The sequence below is a fragment of the Papio anubis genome, chromosome 3 (assembly GCF_008728515.1).
Source record: "Papio anubis isolate 15944 chromosome 3, Panubis1.0, whole genome shotgun sequence".
Classification (NCBI taxonomy): Eukaryota; Metazoa; Chordata; class Mammalia; order Primates; family Cercopithecidae; genus Papio; species Papio anubis.
The window spans coordinates 94,413,318-94,428,526 of NC_044978.1; the positions used below are offsets into that span (position 1 = coordinate 94,413,318).

At 34.6% G+C, this 15,209-nt stretch overlaps 1 protein-coding gene across 4 annotated transcripts in view; it reads right to left on the reverse strand.

Moving 5' to 3' along the window:
* The window catches only part of NFXL1 (nuclear transcription factor, X-box binding like 1), a 67,574-nt gene that overhangs the window by 25,766 nt on the left and 26,599 nt on the right, over positions 1 to 15,209 (reverse strand). For all 4 annotated transcript variants that reach the window (XM_021938636.2, XM_021938634.2, XM_021938635.2 and 1 more), the window contains 6 exons: positions 13,546 to 13,666; positions 13,160 to 13,319; positions 12,050 to 12,141; positions 6,378 to 6,399; positions 5,808 to 5,948; positions 2,329 to 2,495 (listed from right to left, as the gene is read on the reverse strand). In XM_021938636.2, coding sequence (XP_021794328.2) covers positions 2,329 to 2,495; positions 5,808 to 5,948; positions 6,378 to 6,399; positions 12,050 to 12,141; positions 13,160 to 13,319; positions 13,546 to 13,666 — 703 coding nt within the window. The remainder of the gene's footprint in view (positions 1 to 2,328; positions 2,496 to 5,807; positions 5,949 to 6,377; positions 6,400 to 12,049; positions 12,142 to 13,159; positions 13,320 to 13,545; positions 13,667 to 15,209) is intronic.

The window sequence follows — 15,209 nt, forward strand, 5'->3', positions numbered from 1 at the left end:
GATCAGGGTGGTAGCTGAAGATTGAGGTGGCTGTGGCAATTTAAAAAAATAAGACAGTAGAGTTTGCTGCATCAATCAACTCTTCCTTTCAGGAAGATTTCTCTGTAGCATGCGATGCTGTGTTTCACAGCATTTTATCCACAGTAGAACTTCTTTCAAAATTCCTATCAAACCTGCTGCTGCTTTATCAACTAAGTTTGGGTAATATTCTAAATCCTAATCCTTTGTTGTCATTTCAGCAATGTTCACAGCATCTTCACCAGAAGTAGATTCCACTCTCTTTGTTCATCCATTAGAAGCAACTTCTCATCTGTTTAAGTTTTATCATGAGACTGCAACAATTCAGTCCCATCTATGGGCTCCACTTTTAATTATAGTCCTCTAGCTATTTCCACCACATGTGCAGTTACTTTCTGCACTGAAGTCTTGAACAAAGTCATCTATTAGGGCTGGAATCAACTTCTTCCAAACTCCTGTTCCTGTTGACATGAGTGTTCTTAATGACATCTAGAATGGTGACTCCTTTCCAGAATGTTTTCAATTTACCCAGATCCATCAGAGAAATCACTACCTATATCTGGCATGTATTTCTCAAAAAATTAGACCTGAAAGTTGAAATTACTCCTTGAACCATGGACTGCAGAATGAATGTTGTGTTAGCAGGCACGAACACAACATTCATCTGCTTGCATATCTCCATTATAGCTCTTGGGTAACCAGGTATATTGTCAATGAGCAGTAATATTTTTAAAGGACTCTTTCTGATCAGTAGGTCTCAACAGTGGGCTTAAAATATTCAATAAACCATGCTGTAAACAGATATACTGTCATCCAGAATTTCTTGTTCCATTTATAGAGCACAGACTAGATGTAGCATAATTTTCAGAATGGTAAATGAGTACTGGCTTCAATTTAAAGTCACTGGCTGCACTAGGGCCCTAACAAGAGAGTTGGCCTGTCCTTTGACACTTTAAAGCCAGGCACTGACTTCTCTCTAACTATGAAAGTCCTAGATAGCATTTTCTTTCAATAGAAGGCTGTTTTGTCTACATTGGAAATCTGTTATTTAGTGTAGCCACTTTCATCAATGATCTTATCTAAACTTTCTCGGATAACTTGCTGCAGCTTCTGCATCGGCACTTGCTGCTTCACCTTGAACTTTCATGTTATGGAGATGGCTTCTTCCTTAAACCTTATGAACCAACCTATGCTGCCTTCAAATTTTTCTTCTGCAGCTTCCTCATCTCTTTCTGTCTTCACAGAATTGAAGAGAGTTAGGAACATCTCTAAATGTTGTGGCTGCTTTGATCTTCTATCCAAACCACTAAAACTTTCTCCATATCAGCAATAAGGCTGCTTTGCTTTCTTATCATTCTGTGTTCACTGGAATGAACTTTAATTTCCTTTAAGAATTTTTCCTTTGCATTCACAACATGGCTAACTGTTTGGTGCAAGAGACATAACTTTTAGCCTATCTCAGCTTTTGACATGTCTCTCTAAGCTTAATCATTTCTATCTTTTGATTTAAAGTCAGACATGTGACTTTTCCCTTCACTTGAACAGTTAGAAGCCATTGTAGAGTTATTAATTGGCCTAATTTCAATACTGTTGTTTCTCAGAATAAGGAGGCGCAAGGAGAGGGAGAGAGATAGGGGAACTGCTAGTGATGCAGTTCAATCACACACAACATTTATCAATAATTCACCGTCTCACAGAAGTGCAGTTCATGGCACCCCAAAATAATTACAATGGAAACATCAAAGATCACTGATCACAGATTATCATAACAGATATGAAATGAAAAAGCTTGAATATTGTGAGAATTATCAAAATGTGACAGAGACACAAAGTGAGCATATGCTGTTGAAAAAATGGCATCAATAGACTTGCTCAATGCAGGCTGACAAAAATCTCTAATTTGTAAAAAACTCTGTATCTGCCAAGTACCATAAAGTGAAGTCCAATAAAACAAGGTGTGCCTGTATGCACAAGTCAAATTTTGATTGAACAAAATTCTAATTTGACATAGTCAAACTATCAGGTATAGGAGTATTTCTTTAATGTTTTTAAAAGCAGTGAAACCATTTTTTTCATAACAAAATCTTATACAGAATCCCAAAATGGAAAAAAAGCACAATTTCCCTGTTTGAATTCAGGATGAAGTATCCAGAAAGTGTAGTATTCTACATGTCTTCCTTCCAGGTCTCTATTAGAAAATCTAGGCATCTAGAGTTTAAGCAAAGTACACTATAAAGGGTTCTTAATTATAAAAAGATACCAATTCAACTAATTGTAATAAAATAAGACTTTTTTTTTCAGTCTACTTACCTACATTCCACATATAGGCTTGTGATCTTACAGTGACATTTTATTCTAAGCATCTGAACACAAGGTGGACATTCTCCAGGGTGACATGGCAAAATACACGGGTGAAGACAACCTAGTGGCCGTGACTTGGAGCACCCTTCCTCACAATGAAGGCATTCTGGGCCCGCCTGAAAAATAGCATGGAAATAAATCACCTAAGTACAAGGTAAGCCTAACATTTCTATATGTTAGAGTTATAAAATTTATATATACCATTAAAATAAAGTACTTCTGCAGCTCTTAGAAACACAGTTAATCAAATGGTACATGCTCTCATTTATCTTAAAAATATTAAAACTAAAGAATAGCAAGATTGTCAATATGATTATTATCCATATAGATTTCTTTTGCCTATGAGTCTCATTAAGTCAAATTGCCTCATTTTTAAATGAACCTTAAAATGAACTTGACTATATAAAGTATCCCACTAAAAATGTAAATTGCTTCCTAAAGAATAGTCAAAGACAGAAAAAAAATACACAGTAAAAATGTTCATTGATTTCTATACAATAATCAACACCGACCTAAAGAAATTAATACACTGTTAACACATAAATAAAAATTCCAAAGCACTAAACAGTCTGGAGGTAATTATCTCACCTTGCCAAAGAGAAACACAAATAGAGTGAAAAAATAATGACCAGTAGTTTATATTTTAATGCACATCAAGGAATTAAAGTTAAATTACATTTTACAAATAAATGTACCTCAATGTAACTTAACAAGGCACATTTTTTCTAGTGATTTAATAATGTTAAATCCCTTTTCTCTAGTGATTTAATAATGTTAACTAGTATTACAATCTACTAAAGAAGGTTAAAAATACTTGTTTCAGGATATTGTTTGTTTTCTCACATCATACTTGAGGTAAAATAAGAGAGCTATAGACGTGGATATTAAATCTTAAAGGTCAAACATTTTTATTATCATTCCAAAGAGAAGCCATGATTACAACAATTATTATGATAAAATTCTAAGCTATTTTTTGACATATAGGATTAAAAAGAAATAGTGTTTCAAATTATAAAAATATTATTTTATAATTTTATAAAATAATTTTATTTTTAAAAAGTATATTCATTTATTCCACAAATACTCAACACTTATGTGCTGGGAATTGTTCTTGGCACTGGGAAGACATGAGATAGGCTCCTGGAACCTACATTTATGTGGGGAGGTAAAGAACATAAATATAATGTCTTCGTAACTACTCTGAAGAAAGATAAAGCAGGATAAGAAAGAGTGATGGCAGCAACAAGAAGGAAACCTGACTGATAAAGATCACGTGTGAATAGAAATTGAGTTAAATGAGGGAGAGAGCCACCAGAAAGGAGAGTTCCAGAGGTAAGGAACAAATTCAAAGGCTCTAAGAAAAAACAAATGTGGAATGTTCAAGTAACAGGATGAACAGAGGTAGAAGTGAGTAAGCAAGAGAGTGATGAGTAGTCAGATGAAAGTTGGGAAAGATCATTACTGAGCCTTTATAGGCCATTGAAAAGGATTTAAATTTTGGTCAGAGAGTGACTGAAAACTACCAAAGGATATGGAGCAGGAAGATGATACTCGATTTACATTTTTCAAAAGATTATCTGGCTGATGCAATAAAACAAAGTGAGAGTAGAAAAGCTGGTTAGGAAATTACTGCAGAAACCTAAGTCAAAGGTGATGGTGGCTTAGATGAGGATGGTAGAGGTACAGGTTATGATAAACTGTCAGATTCAGGATCTATTTTGATGATAAACCTAACAGGATTATCTGTGGGAAAAGGACAACAAAGACAAGAAAGAAATCAAGCATGATTCCTATGTCTTTGATCTGCACAACTGGGTAAAAATGGTAACATGACTTTCTGAGATGGGAAAGACTGAGCAAGTATTAGGCAGTGAGTAACAAAATATGCAAAGAGAACCAAAGTTAACATAAAGAGTTTATTTCATTTGCTCTTCCTATGTGGTACACCTACAAAAATCTTCTATTTAAATAACATGAGTAGAAGAGCATATTGGGCTGGGAGTTAAAAGATCAGGCACAGTACTTTCTGATTTGCTACTCTCCTGTTGCAGAATCATGGACAAGTCACAGAGCTTCAGTTTCTCTATTTGCAAAACAAAAAGTATACTTAGAATATGAGCTCCTTCCAGCTATGGGGGAAACAAACAAACAAACAAAAATCACAGAATCTACACTAGCTAAGCTATTTTCCTGGATCACTTCCAATATCAAGTTCTATCTTCTAGGAAAGACTATCTTAGTTAAGAAATACAGCAAGTCAATCTATCAAATATCATATGCAGTTCTCATTTAAAAAGAAAAACAGAAGCTTTAACCCAGGAAGCAATTTGGGGATTATCCACAATAAATCTCTTAATAGTCACATCAGCTTTGAAAATAAGCTTTTTCTGACTCACTTCATATTCTGGAAATCTGGAAGAGGGAAGCCATAGAGCAGCTACACCGTAACTAGTTAAAATGATTCTGTATCATTATTTGTTAGTTTGATTTTATAATTCTAGTATCCTTTTGTTTTATCATGAGTACATTTTTGAGGGTCAAGTCATGGATCGATGAGGAAATTATAAGCAATACATTTACACATATGCTTGCACATGAAAAAGAAGAATACCTATGTTGTCATGTATTATAAATTGAAGACAAAAAAAAAACCTAACAATGCAACTAAAATTTTCAATAACACAAGTCATATTAATAATTTAAATAGTTGTAAATTCAATGCTGATAATAAAGTGACACTTAAATTTTCTGGCCTATTTCTCATTTAGACACAAGTATTACAACTCCCTATAGAATGGAAGTCTAGAAAAAAATTATTTTACAACTAAAGTTTAACACTAGCTACATTTGTTTTTCCTTGTAAGATGACAATTTTTAGAGATCTTTGAATAGCTGAGTTCTCAAACACTTGTAAAATGCTTTTAGTTAATTATACACATAGAAACAATGCTCATCTGTGATGCCATTTATTTTACTTTCAACAAAAGATTGGGAATTTATTTAAATTTATTAAAATTATGAACAACATCCATCCTGTGTGTCAGGTTTGAAAACTAATTTGGAGTAAATGCTCTAAACTCAGATATGAACAGAAAGAAATGGAGGTGATACTCTTACCTACTATCTAAGAAGATACATAATCTATGTATTTTTATCATAAAACCATATCCTATGTATTAACACAGGTACAGTATGTAAAGGATTCCACATTAAAAGGCACATTATTATGAACTGGAATAAACATACAGAACTATACACACCAAGCTGTTTAAGGCAGCTGTTTTAGGAAAGGCAAGGAAGGAGAAGGGATGAGGGCAAAAAAAGAGGAAGGAAGCTAAAGCAAAACAGAAAAATATTTACGGTATAACTGCTGCAAAAATGTTTCAAGAATACTACGGGCAGATATACATTCAATCTAAGAACATTACCTTGTTTTTTCCAGTGCAGCCATCAATTTTGGTTACTTTGTGGCATTCTTTCATACATGTGTGATTCTGACAATCTAAGATTCTTCCACAAACTCTTTTACAAGAGTAGGGTCCTACAGCATGGCATGGTAGTGGACTCACCTTAAAAAATAAAGGAAATCAGCACAGCACACATTACACAAATGTTTCTGGACATATTACATGTTTCCAAAATTACTCTGCTATCATTTGAGAACAAGTTTCAGAAAGGTATAATAAGTTTGCACAGATAATAATGTTGATTATCAAAATCAAAGTAACCTATCAAAATATTCCAAAGTAATGAATGCCAAGAAGCAAAACATCCTCCTCCTAAAAGGAAAATTCAATACGATTTGGTAGTGAATGCATATCCACAGGCTAATTCTCAAATAAAGGCACTACATATTTTTTAAATTAGTAAACTCTTGTACTCTTTATAACAGTAAAAAACAATACTTTGACTTTATTATTTCTAACAACTCTAGTAAAGCTATACTATGGAATAGTATAGATTATAAGCTTTACTTTAAAATTGTGCCTATAACTCACCTCATGTTTCCCAAGACATTCCCTACAAGGAAAAAATAAAATAAAATGAAAACATTACAAATTATTCAAAAATAATATCTAAAGATGCTAACTCTACTAGCAGTAAAAAAAATAAACAAAAATGGAATAAGCAATTATAGTAAAGTTACAGGACACAAAGTTAATATGCAAAGGTCAATTGATTTCCTATATAGTAGCAATGAGCAATTAGAATTTGAAGTTAAAAACATAACACTACATTAGCACAACAAATGAAATACTTGGGTATGAATTTAACAAAATATATACAAGACCTCTATGGGAAAACTACAACATACTGATGAAAGAAATCAAAGATTTAAATAAATGAAGAGATATTCCATGTTCACAGTTACAAAGACTCAAAATTATTAAGATGTAGTTTATTTCCAATTTGATCCAGATTCAATATGATTCCAATCAAAATACCAGCAAGTTATTTTGTATGTATCAACAAACTGATTCTAATGTCTATATGGAAAGATAACAGACCCAGAACAGCCAACACAATACTGAAGAAAGAAAAGTTGAAAGATTACAGATAGATAGGAAGAACAAGTTCTGGTGTTTTACAGTTATCCCACAGTGCTATAAAACTATTGTTATCTATTGTTAACTCTAGTATCTATTGTTAACTATAGGTAACAATAGTTACCTATAACAATGGATATCTATATAGATATTTATAACTATAGTTACAGATAACTATAGTTAACAATAATATATATTTTCAAATAGCTAGAAAAGAGGATACTGAATGTTCCCAAAACAAAGAACAATATCCATTGTCTGAGATAATGGATATGCTAATTGCCCTGATCTGATCACTATATATCACACTATATATCACTATATCACACTGTATGTACTGAAACAGCATTACATTTCCTATAAATATGTATAATTATTATGTATCAATTGAAAATAAAACAGTTAAAATCCAAAACACTGACAATACCATATGTTGGTGAGAATATAGAGCAACAATTCTCACTCATTGTTGTGAGATTGCAAAATGATTCAGACGCTTTAGTAAACAGTTTGACAGCTTCTTACAAAGCTACACAAAGTCTTACCATGTGATCCAGCAATTACACTCCTAAGAATTTACCCAAATGAGCTGAAAACTTATGTCTACACAAAAATCTGCACATAAATGTTTATAGCAGCTTAATTCTTAATTGCCAAAATTGGAAGCAACTAAAATGTTCTTCTATGGTAAACGGATAAACGAACTATGGTACCTTTATGCAATGGATTATTATTCAATGATAAAAATAAATGAGCTATCAATCCATGAGAAGACACAGAGGAACCATAAAACCACACTGCTAAGTGAAGAAGCCAGTCTGAAAATGCTGCACACTGTAAAATTCCAACCATATGACATGCTGGAAAAGGGAAAACTAAAGAGACAATAAAAAGATATGTGGTTGCTAGGAGTTTGAGATGAGGAAGGGAAAAGAAGGTTGAACAGGTACAGCACAGGGCATTTTTAGGGCAATGAAACTATTGTGTATGAAACTAATAGTAAATATATGACACTATGCATTTGTTAAAACCCACAGAACCATACAACACAGAAAGTAAACCCTAATGTAATCTATGGACTTTAGCTAATAATAACGTACCAATATTGGTTCCTCAACAGTAAAAATTGTATCACTAATGAAAGTTGGTAATAGAGAAAACTGTGTGGTATGGGGGCCCACATAGGAACTCTGTACTTTCTGTGCAATTTTCTCTGTAAATGTGAACACTTTCTTAAAAAATAAAGTCTATTTAAGAAAACAAACACATCATTTCCCTTTCCAGGGAATGGTTTAAAAATGGTCTAATGAAATGTGAAAAGAGTTCTCCTGTGGAGCTTCGGAGAAGTTTCCTTACCCTTAAAAAAAAAAAAAGAAAGAAAGAGAAGGTGATGATGATGACACACAGAAGGCATACACATTTCCATTTCTCCCTTTGGAAACTTTCATGTCTGGGTTGAGAAGTTAACAAAAAAGCAAACAGCCTGAGGTCAAAGATGACACACCAAGGATAACAAAATGGAAAGACAATCTGAGCTTTTGATGAGGTGTAATTGAATGAGCCAAATTTACCAACAATAGAGCTGCTCTACTTCCAGTCTAATTATGTTGAGGGATAAATGTTACTGCTCTTTTTAGTTAGGTTTTCATTTAGATTTTGTTCTTTCTACTGTACAAATCCTGTTATTCCTTTTATTGAATTTCTTAAACAAAATGTTCTTTTCAGGCTATATAAGTGGAATTGTTTTCTTAATTTCATTTTCAGATTGTTTGTTTCCAGTGTACAGAAATTCCACTGGCTTTGTATAGTGATGTTTTCTACAACAGTAATGAACTCATTAAGAAACTCATATAGTATTTTTGAGGACTCCTTAAGACTTTTCACATACAAGATCATGTCATCTGAAAATGCAAATTGTTCTTCTTTATTCCAAGTAAAAAGACATTTTTAATTTCTTTCTCTAGCCTAATTGCTCTGGCTAAAAATTCTAGTACAATGTTGAAAGAAGTGGCAGGAGCAGGCATCCTAGTCTTGTTCCTGTTATTAGGCAGAAAACTTTCAGTCTTTCACCACGACGTATTACGTGAACTGTGTGGGTTTCTCACAGATGCCCTTTATCAGGTTGAGGAAATTATCTTTTTCTTCCACGTTTTTTGAGTGTTTTTATCAAGAAAGTTTGTCAGATTCTGTCAAATGCTGTGCTACATCTATCAATTGCCCTTTACTCTGCTGATAAGAATTACACCAATTGGATGAGCAGTGGCTTGCTTATGTCTATAATCCTAGCACTCTGGAAGGCCATGGCAGGAGGACTGCTGGAGGCCAGGAGTTTGAGACCAGCCTGGGCAACACAGTGAAACCTTATCTCTACAAAAATTTTAAAAACCAGCCGGATGTGGTGGCTCATGCTTTGGGAGGCCAAGATGGGTGGATCATGAGGTCAGGAGTTCGAGACCAGCCTGACCAACGTGGTGAAACTCCATCCGTACTAAAAAATACAAAAATTAGCTATCGTGGTGGCACACACCTGTAATCTCCGCTACTCAGGAGGCTGAGGCAGGAGAATTGCTTGAACCTGGGAGGCAGAGCTTGCAGTGAGCCAAGATCGCACCACTGCACTCCAGCCTGGGCAACAAAGCGAGACTCTGTCTCTAAATAAATAAATAAAATAAAATTTAAAATAAATAAGTAAATAAATAAAACATTAGCTAGATATGGTGGCGCATGCTTGTAGCCCCAATTACTCAGTAGGCTAATGTAGGAGAATCCCTTGTGCCCAGGAGTTTGAAGCTACAGTAAGTCAGGACTGTACTACTGCACTCCAGCCTGGGCGAGAGTGAGACTTAAGAATTATACTGATTGATTTTCTTATGTTGAATCAACCTTATATTTCTGGGATAATTCCATTTGGTCATGGTATATAATCTTTATACATGGTACTGGATTCAATTTGCTAGTATTTTGTGGAGAATTTTTGCATCTATATTCTTATGTGATATTGGTCTGCAGCTTTTTTTGTAATGTCTTCCTCTGGTTTTAGTATTAGGGAAATACCAGCCTTGTTAAATTAAGTTGGGAAGTGACCTTCCTTAAGTGAAAGGATTGGTGTTAATTCTTCTTTATACTTTTGGTATAATTCACGAGTGAAGCCATCTGGTCCTGGTTTTTCTTGGTAAATTTTTTATTACTAATTCAATCTCTTCAGATTTTCTGTTTCTTCTTGAGTCAGTTTCAGTAGTTTGCTGCTAAGAATTTCTCCATGCTATTAGTAACCAATAGAGAGTTGTAGTGGCTATACTAACATCAGACAAAATTTACGAATTGTTGCTACACACAAAGGACATTTTATAATGGTAAGGACCTCTGAAAACTCTCTCCTTACTGACATTACTATACCTATCTTGAACCTCGTTATTTTACAAACAAACGGAGAAGGTATATGACTTATTCACAGAAGAAGTTAGTGGGAAGCACAACCCTAAACTCAAGAGCCATTACTCTAAGAGACAATCTGTTTTAATACACACACACACACACACACACACACACACATATCTTCCAGCAACATATTCCAGTCAAGTAAGAAAGAAAGACCATTGTAAATCTAATTTCATTTTTTAAACCTCTAGTAAACATGACTTAGTAATTCCAGGCAGTTTTTCTACTGTCAAATAATATTTTATCCAAACTGAGATTTCAAGCAAATTAACCGAATTAAATAAGATAGACATATATGTTAAATAATCTTAATATAAAACAGACTAAGGGCCAGGCACGGTAGCTCACACCTGTTATCCTAGCAATCTGGGCGGATCACTTGAGGCCAGGAGTTTGAGACCAGCCTGGGCAACATGGAGAGATCCCAGCTTTACTAAAACTACAAAAATTAGCTGGGCACGGTGTGCACACCTGTAGTCCCAGCTACTCGGGAGGCTGAGGCAGGAGAGTCGCTTGAACCTGGAAGAAGGTTGCAGTAGCCGAGATTGAACCACTGCACTCTAGCCTGGGTGACAGAGACTCCGTCTCAAAAAAAAAAAACAAAAAAAAACCAGACTAAGGAACTCAATGCTAACTAGGTACTATGTATATGACAACATTTTTGTGTCTATGAATTATAATATCAATGTCTCTTCTGTTTCTCTCAAGGAAAAATTTTAGGCCGCTAATAATTCTAACTTAGTAAGAGATATTAGCAACAACTTGGTTCCTCATGATTATAACTTAAGTCTTCAGTAAAAGAGTAGCCTCAAATAACTGAATACCTACATGAAAAACCTCTCTGCTAACTACACAGCCCTCCTCCATTAAATCTACAGACTAAAATTACCCTATTTGTGCATATATCTCCTAATAACACTTTGCCTCCCAACTTGACTGTGTGATCAATATACAAAAATATATATGCTATTTCAACTGGGAGGAATGTTGTGCAAATGAAAGCTTTTACAATTAAAAAACAAAAACAACCCTCTCTTTAAAAGACCAATACACAAGAAATACCAATGTTTAATTTGGTACCTCAGTTGTAAACAACAGCCCCTTTTCTAATTTTATGTTGCTTCTCAGCATTCTGCGCTTCTTTTTTCCCTATACTCCATAACCTCTGCTGGAAGTATAAAAAATTCCAGGATTCCCTATTACTGTAGGTTCAGCTCTTTATAGCTCAGTCCTAGTCATTCACTGGCCCATACAGGAAACTACTTCCTCTCATTTCCAAGGCTTCCTTTAAATATTCCCCAAGTTTGCCTTATGTAAAACTTGGCTTTCTTCTGTCTTCAGGGAGCTTCCACTCTAGTATGGGAATCATCAGCAAAACTAACAAATGATGTTCCTTGGATTGGTTTTTGTAACTGCATGCACAAGTTGCTATGGAAAGCTAAGAAAGACTTCAAACTCCAACTGGGGGTAAAGACTCAAAAAAAGATATCTATAGGAGGTTTATAAGCAAGTACGACAAACATGTTTGAAAAGAATGAAGCTTAAGACAGACAGACTAGTTTATAGGTTAGGCCTGAAATAATAATGAACTGAACTAAGAAAAAAGGGAGATTGACTTCAGATACCCTTTAAGCTATGTCAAAAAAATTTTTTTTTTTTCTTTTATTTGAAATTCTAATACTTACATAGGAATAGGAACTTGACATGGAGGACACGGTAATGCAGTCTGAATAAATGCTGGCTCAGAAGGCTGTTCCCAAGGGCCTGTAGGCTGGTGCTACAAATAAAATACATAAGAATTTTAAGTCAGAGGGATTAAATCATATGGCCATTTTAAGAATCTAAGAAAATAATTCCATGTATCCTCTGCTCAAGCAGGTTGAAATTCTTTCAAATAAATTGTGCTTACTGAAATATTCCATTTTATCTGTATTAAATTGTTCCCCTCCACACACATTTGATATTACTAACTGAGACAGAATCCAGTTTATAAATGGTAGAAAAAAGGCAGTGTAGCCTCCTTTACTTCCAATAAGGAAATGAGAAAAACATCTACCAATTGAATATAACCTCCATTATTTTACTCACTGTTATTCCTCAGCACCTAAAAAAATGCTTGATACTTAGTTAGGGCTCAATATTCATGAGGATGAGCTGGGCATGGTGCCTCACGCCTGTAATTCCAGCACTTTGGGAGGCCGAGGAGGGTAGATCACTTGAGGTCAGGAGATCGAGACCAGCCTGATCAAAAAGGTGAAACCCCATCTCTACTAAAAATACAAAAATTAGCTGGACATGGTAGCAGGCGCCTATAATCCCAGCTACTCAGAGGCTGAGGCATGAGAATCACTGAACCCGGGAGGTGGAGGCTGCAGTGACTGAGATCACACCACTGCACTCCAGCCTGGGCAACAGAGTGAGACTCTGTCTCAAAAAATAAATAAATAAATATTAAATAAAATATTAAAAAGTGAACAAATCTTTAAAATAAGGTTATAGGAGACATCTATAACCCTAAACCACAATATATGAAGGAGGACTGCCAAATTCATCTATATCATGATCATAATGTAACTATCACACTGTATTTGCAAACACTGTTTATTGGTCTCACTCCTTTTCTACACTGTGAGTTGCTTAAAACAAAAAAATCAAGTCTTCATTACCTTGTACCCTGCTCCAAGCACAGTGCTTCCCAATAAGCGCTTAATCATTGCTTGTTGAAAAACTAAGTAAAAGCAAGAAAGTACAACCCACAGCAATGCACTATTTCTTTAATAGCATTATTCCCTTACCCTGCCAGTCTGCTTTATTAATGCTTGATCATGACACGGAGCAGGACACAAATGACCACATTTCTCCAAAACTTTTTGGCAAGGTTGATGACATGGTGGACAAGAGCCAAAGTGACAGCGATGTTTTTCTTGACTTGTATGATGACAAGTTGGTGGTCGACTAAATCATAAAGTACAATTTTCAAAAATTACTTTTAATCATTGAATAATTACATCTAAAGGACAATTATCTATTTATATATCTTCTGATTCCATATAGAATGAGTATACTGTGAATATTAACATTTTAAAACACTAAAGCAAAATTAAATTAAAATATTAAAAGCCAATATGAATTTAAATTTGTACAACATCAGATAGAAGCTTGTACAAAGCTTCAAACTCACCTGCATTGCTCCCTGCACTTGGGTGGTCTTGTGGTACGTTCTCGGCCACAGGGCACTGTCACCTTTGTATTGCCACAATTACACTTCACATCTACGGTTTCTGGGCAGGGATAGCAACTGCCTGAAAAAAAAATACTGACAATTAAAAAGTTTCCTTAACTACCCAAATGCCTATCAATGGTAAAATACATAAATTTAGTATATTCACACAATGGGATACTCTACAACCAGAATGAAGAAACTACAACAACATGAATGAATCTTACCATAAAACATTGATTCAGACACAAAGAGTACATAGTGCATGATTCCATTTATATAAAGTAAACAAGAAAAACTAATCCATACTGTTCAAAATCAGAGTAATGGTTATGAAGGATCCAAGTAGGGTGTTGAAAATTCTGGTAATGTTCTGTTTAATTATGTAAGTTTTGGTTACCTGGCTATGTTCAGTTCGTAAAAATTCAACAAGCTGTATACTTTTAACTTGTAACATTTTTCTCTTCTTTTTTTGTAACAGGGTCTCACCCTGTTGCTCAAGCTGAGTGCTGTCGCATGATCATGGCTCACTGCAGCCTCAACTTTCTGGGCTCAAGCAATTCTCCCACCTCAGCCTCCCAAGTAGCAGGGACTACAGACACACACCACCATGCCCAGTTAATTTCTGATTATTTATAGAGATGGGAGGGTCTCACTATGTTGCCCAGGCTGGTCTTGAACTCCTGGACTCAAGCAATCTTCCCACCTCAGCTTCCCAAATGGTGGGATTACAGGCGTGAGCCACTGCACCCAGCCCCTGATTTATAACACTTTTCTCTCTGTACCCACCGGTATCTCAATAAAGTTTTAGACATTTCTCTAAAATTTGCTAAAACTTCTGTTCTACACAACAAATTTAACATATTATTCATTCAAAACTAAAACAAGCAAAAACGGATTTAAGTCTTTGGAAAATTTAACATTAACAATAATATCGTTGGCCTATTTTCATACATCTATCCAAGTACACAATTTTTAGACGAATTCCCGGTAACTTCTCTCTCATGACCTGATATTGGTTAGTAGCAAGTACAGTCCATTTTCCATTAACTGTACTTTGTGAAAGACTAAGTACTAAGGCACCATTTTAGGCTATAATCCCAAATATATCTCTTTTAAACATAAAAAAAAAAAAAAACGTTATTTTGGTTTCAGCTTTTTACGCTCTTTTATTATGGGTTGGCAGAAATATAAAAAAACAAAATCAAAGAAATCTTTAAAGCAGGTTATAAAGTTCTCTCCAAGAGATTCTGTTATCATCTTAAGAGCTTTCTTCCACTCTAGTTTTCTCCGTAAGGAACTCTATCAGAAATGAAATAATGAAGGAAGAAGAGTTTTCAACAAAGAAATGAGTATCTTAAAGAGACTGTTGCTTAGGTGTCAGGACCAAGCAAAACACGGACCGGGAGTTAACCTGATAAAAAAAAGATTAAAGATGGACAATATCCTGGCTTAAGTGCCTCTAGAAGTTCAAAATGGTTCCCTAAAACAAATACAAATTAAGAATTATAATTCAAATAATGAACATAGAAAAAGAGAAAATTAGAGGTAAAACATCGTAGGGTCAAACATAACATTTATTATACAAAACACCCAATGTGTTTTACACATATATTCTTGATGTT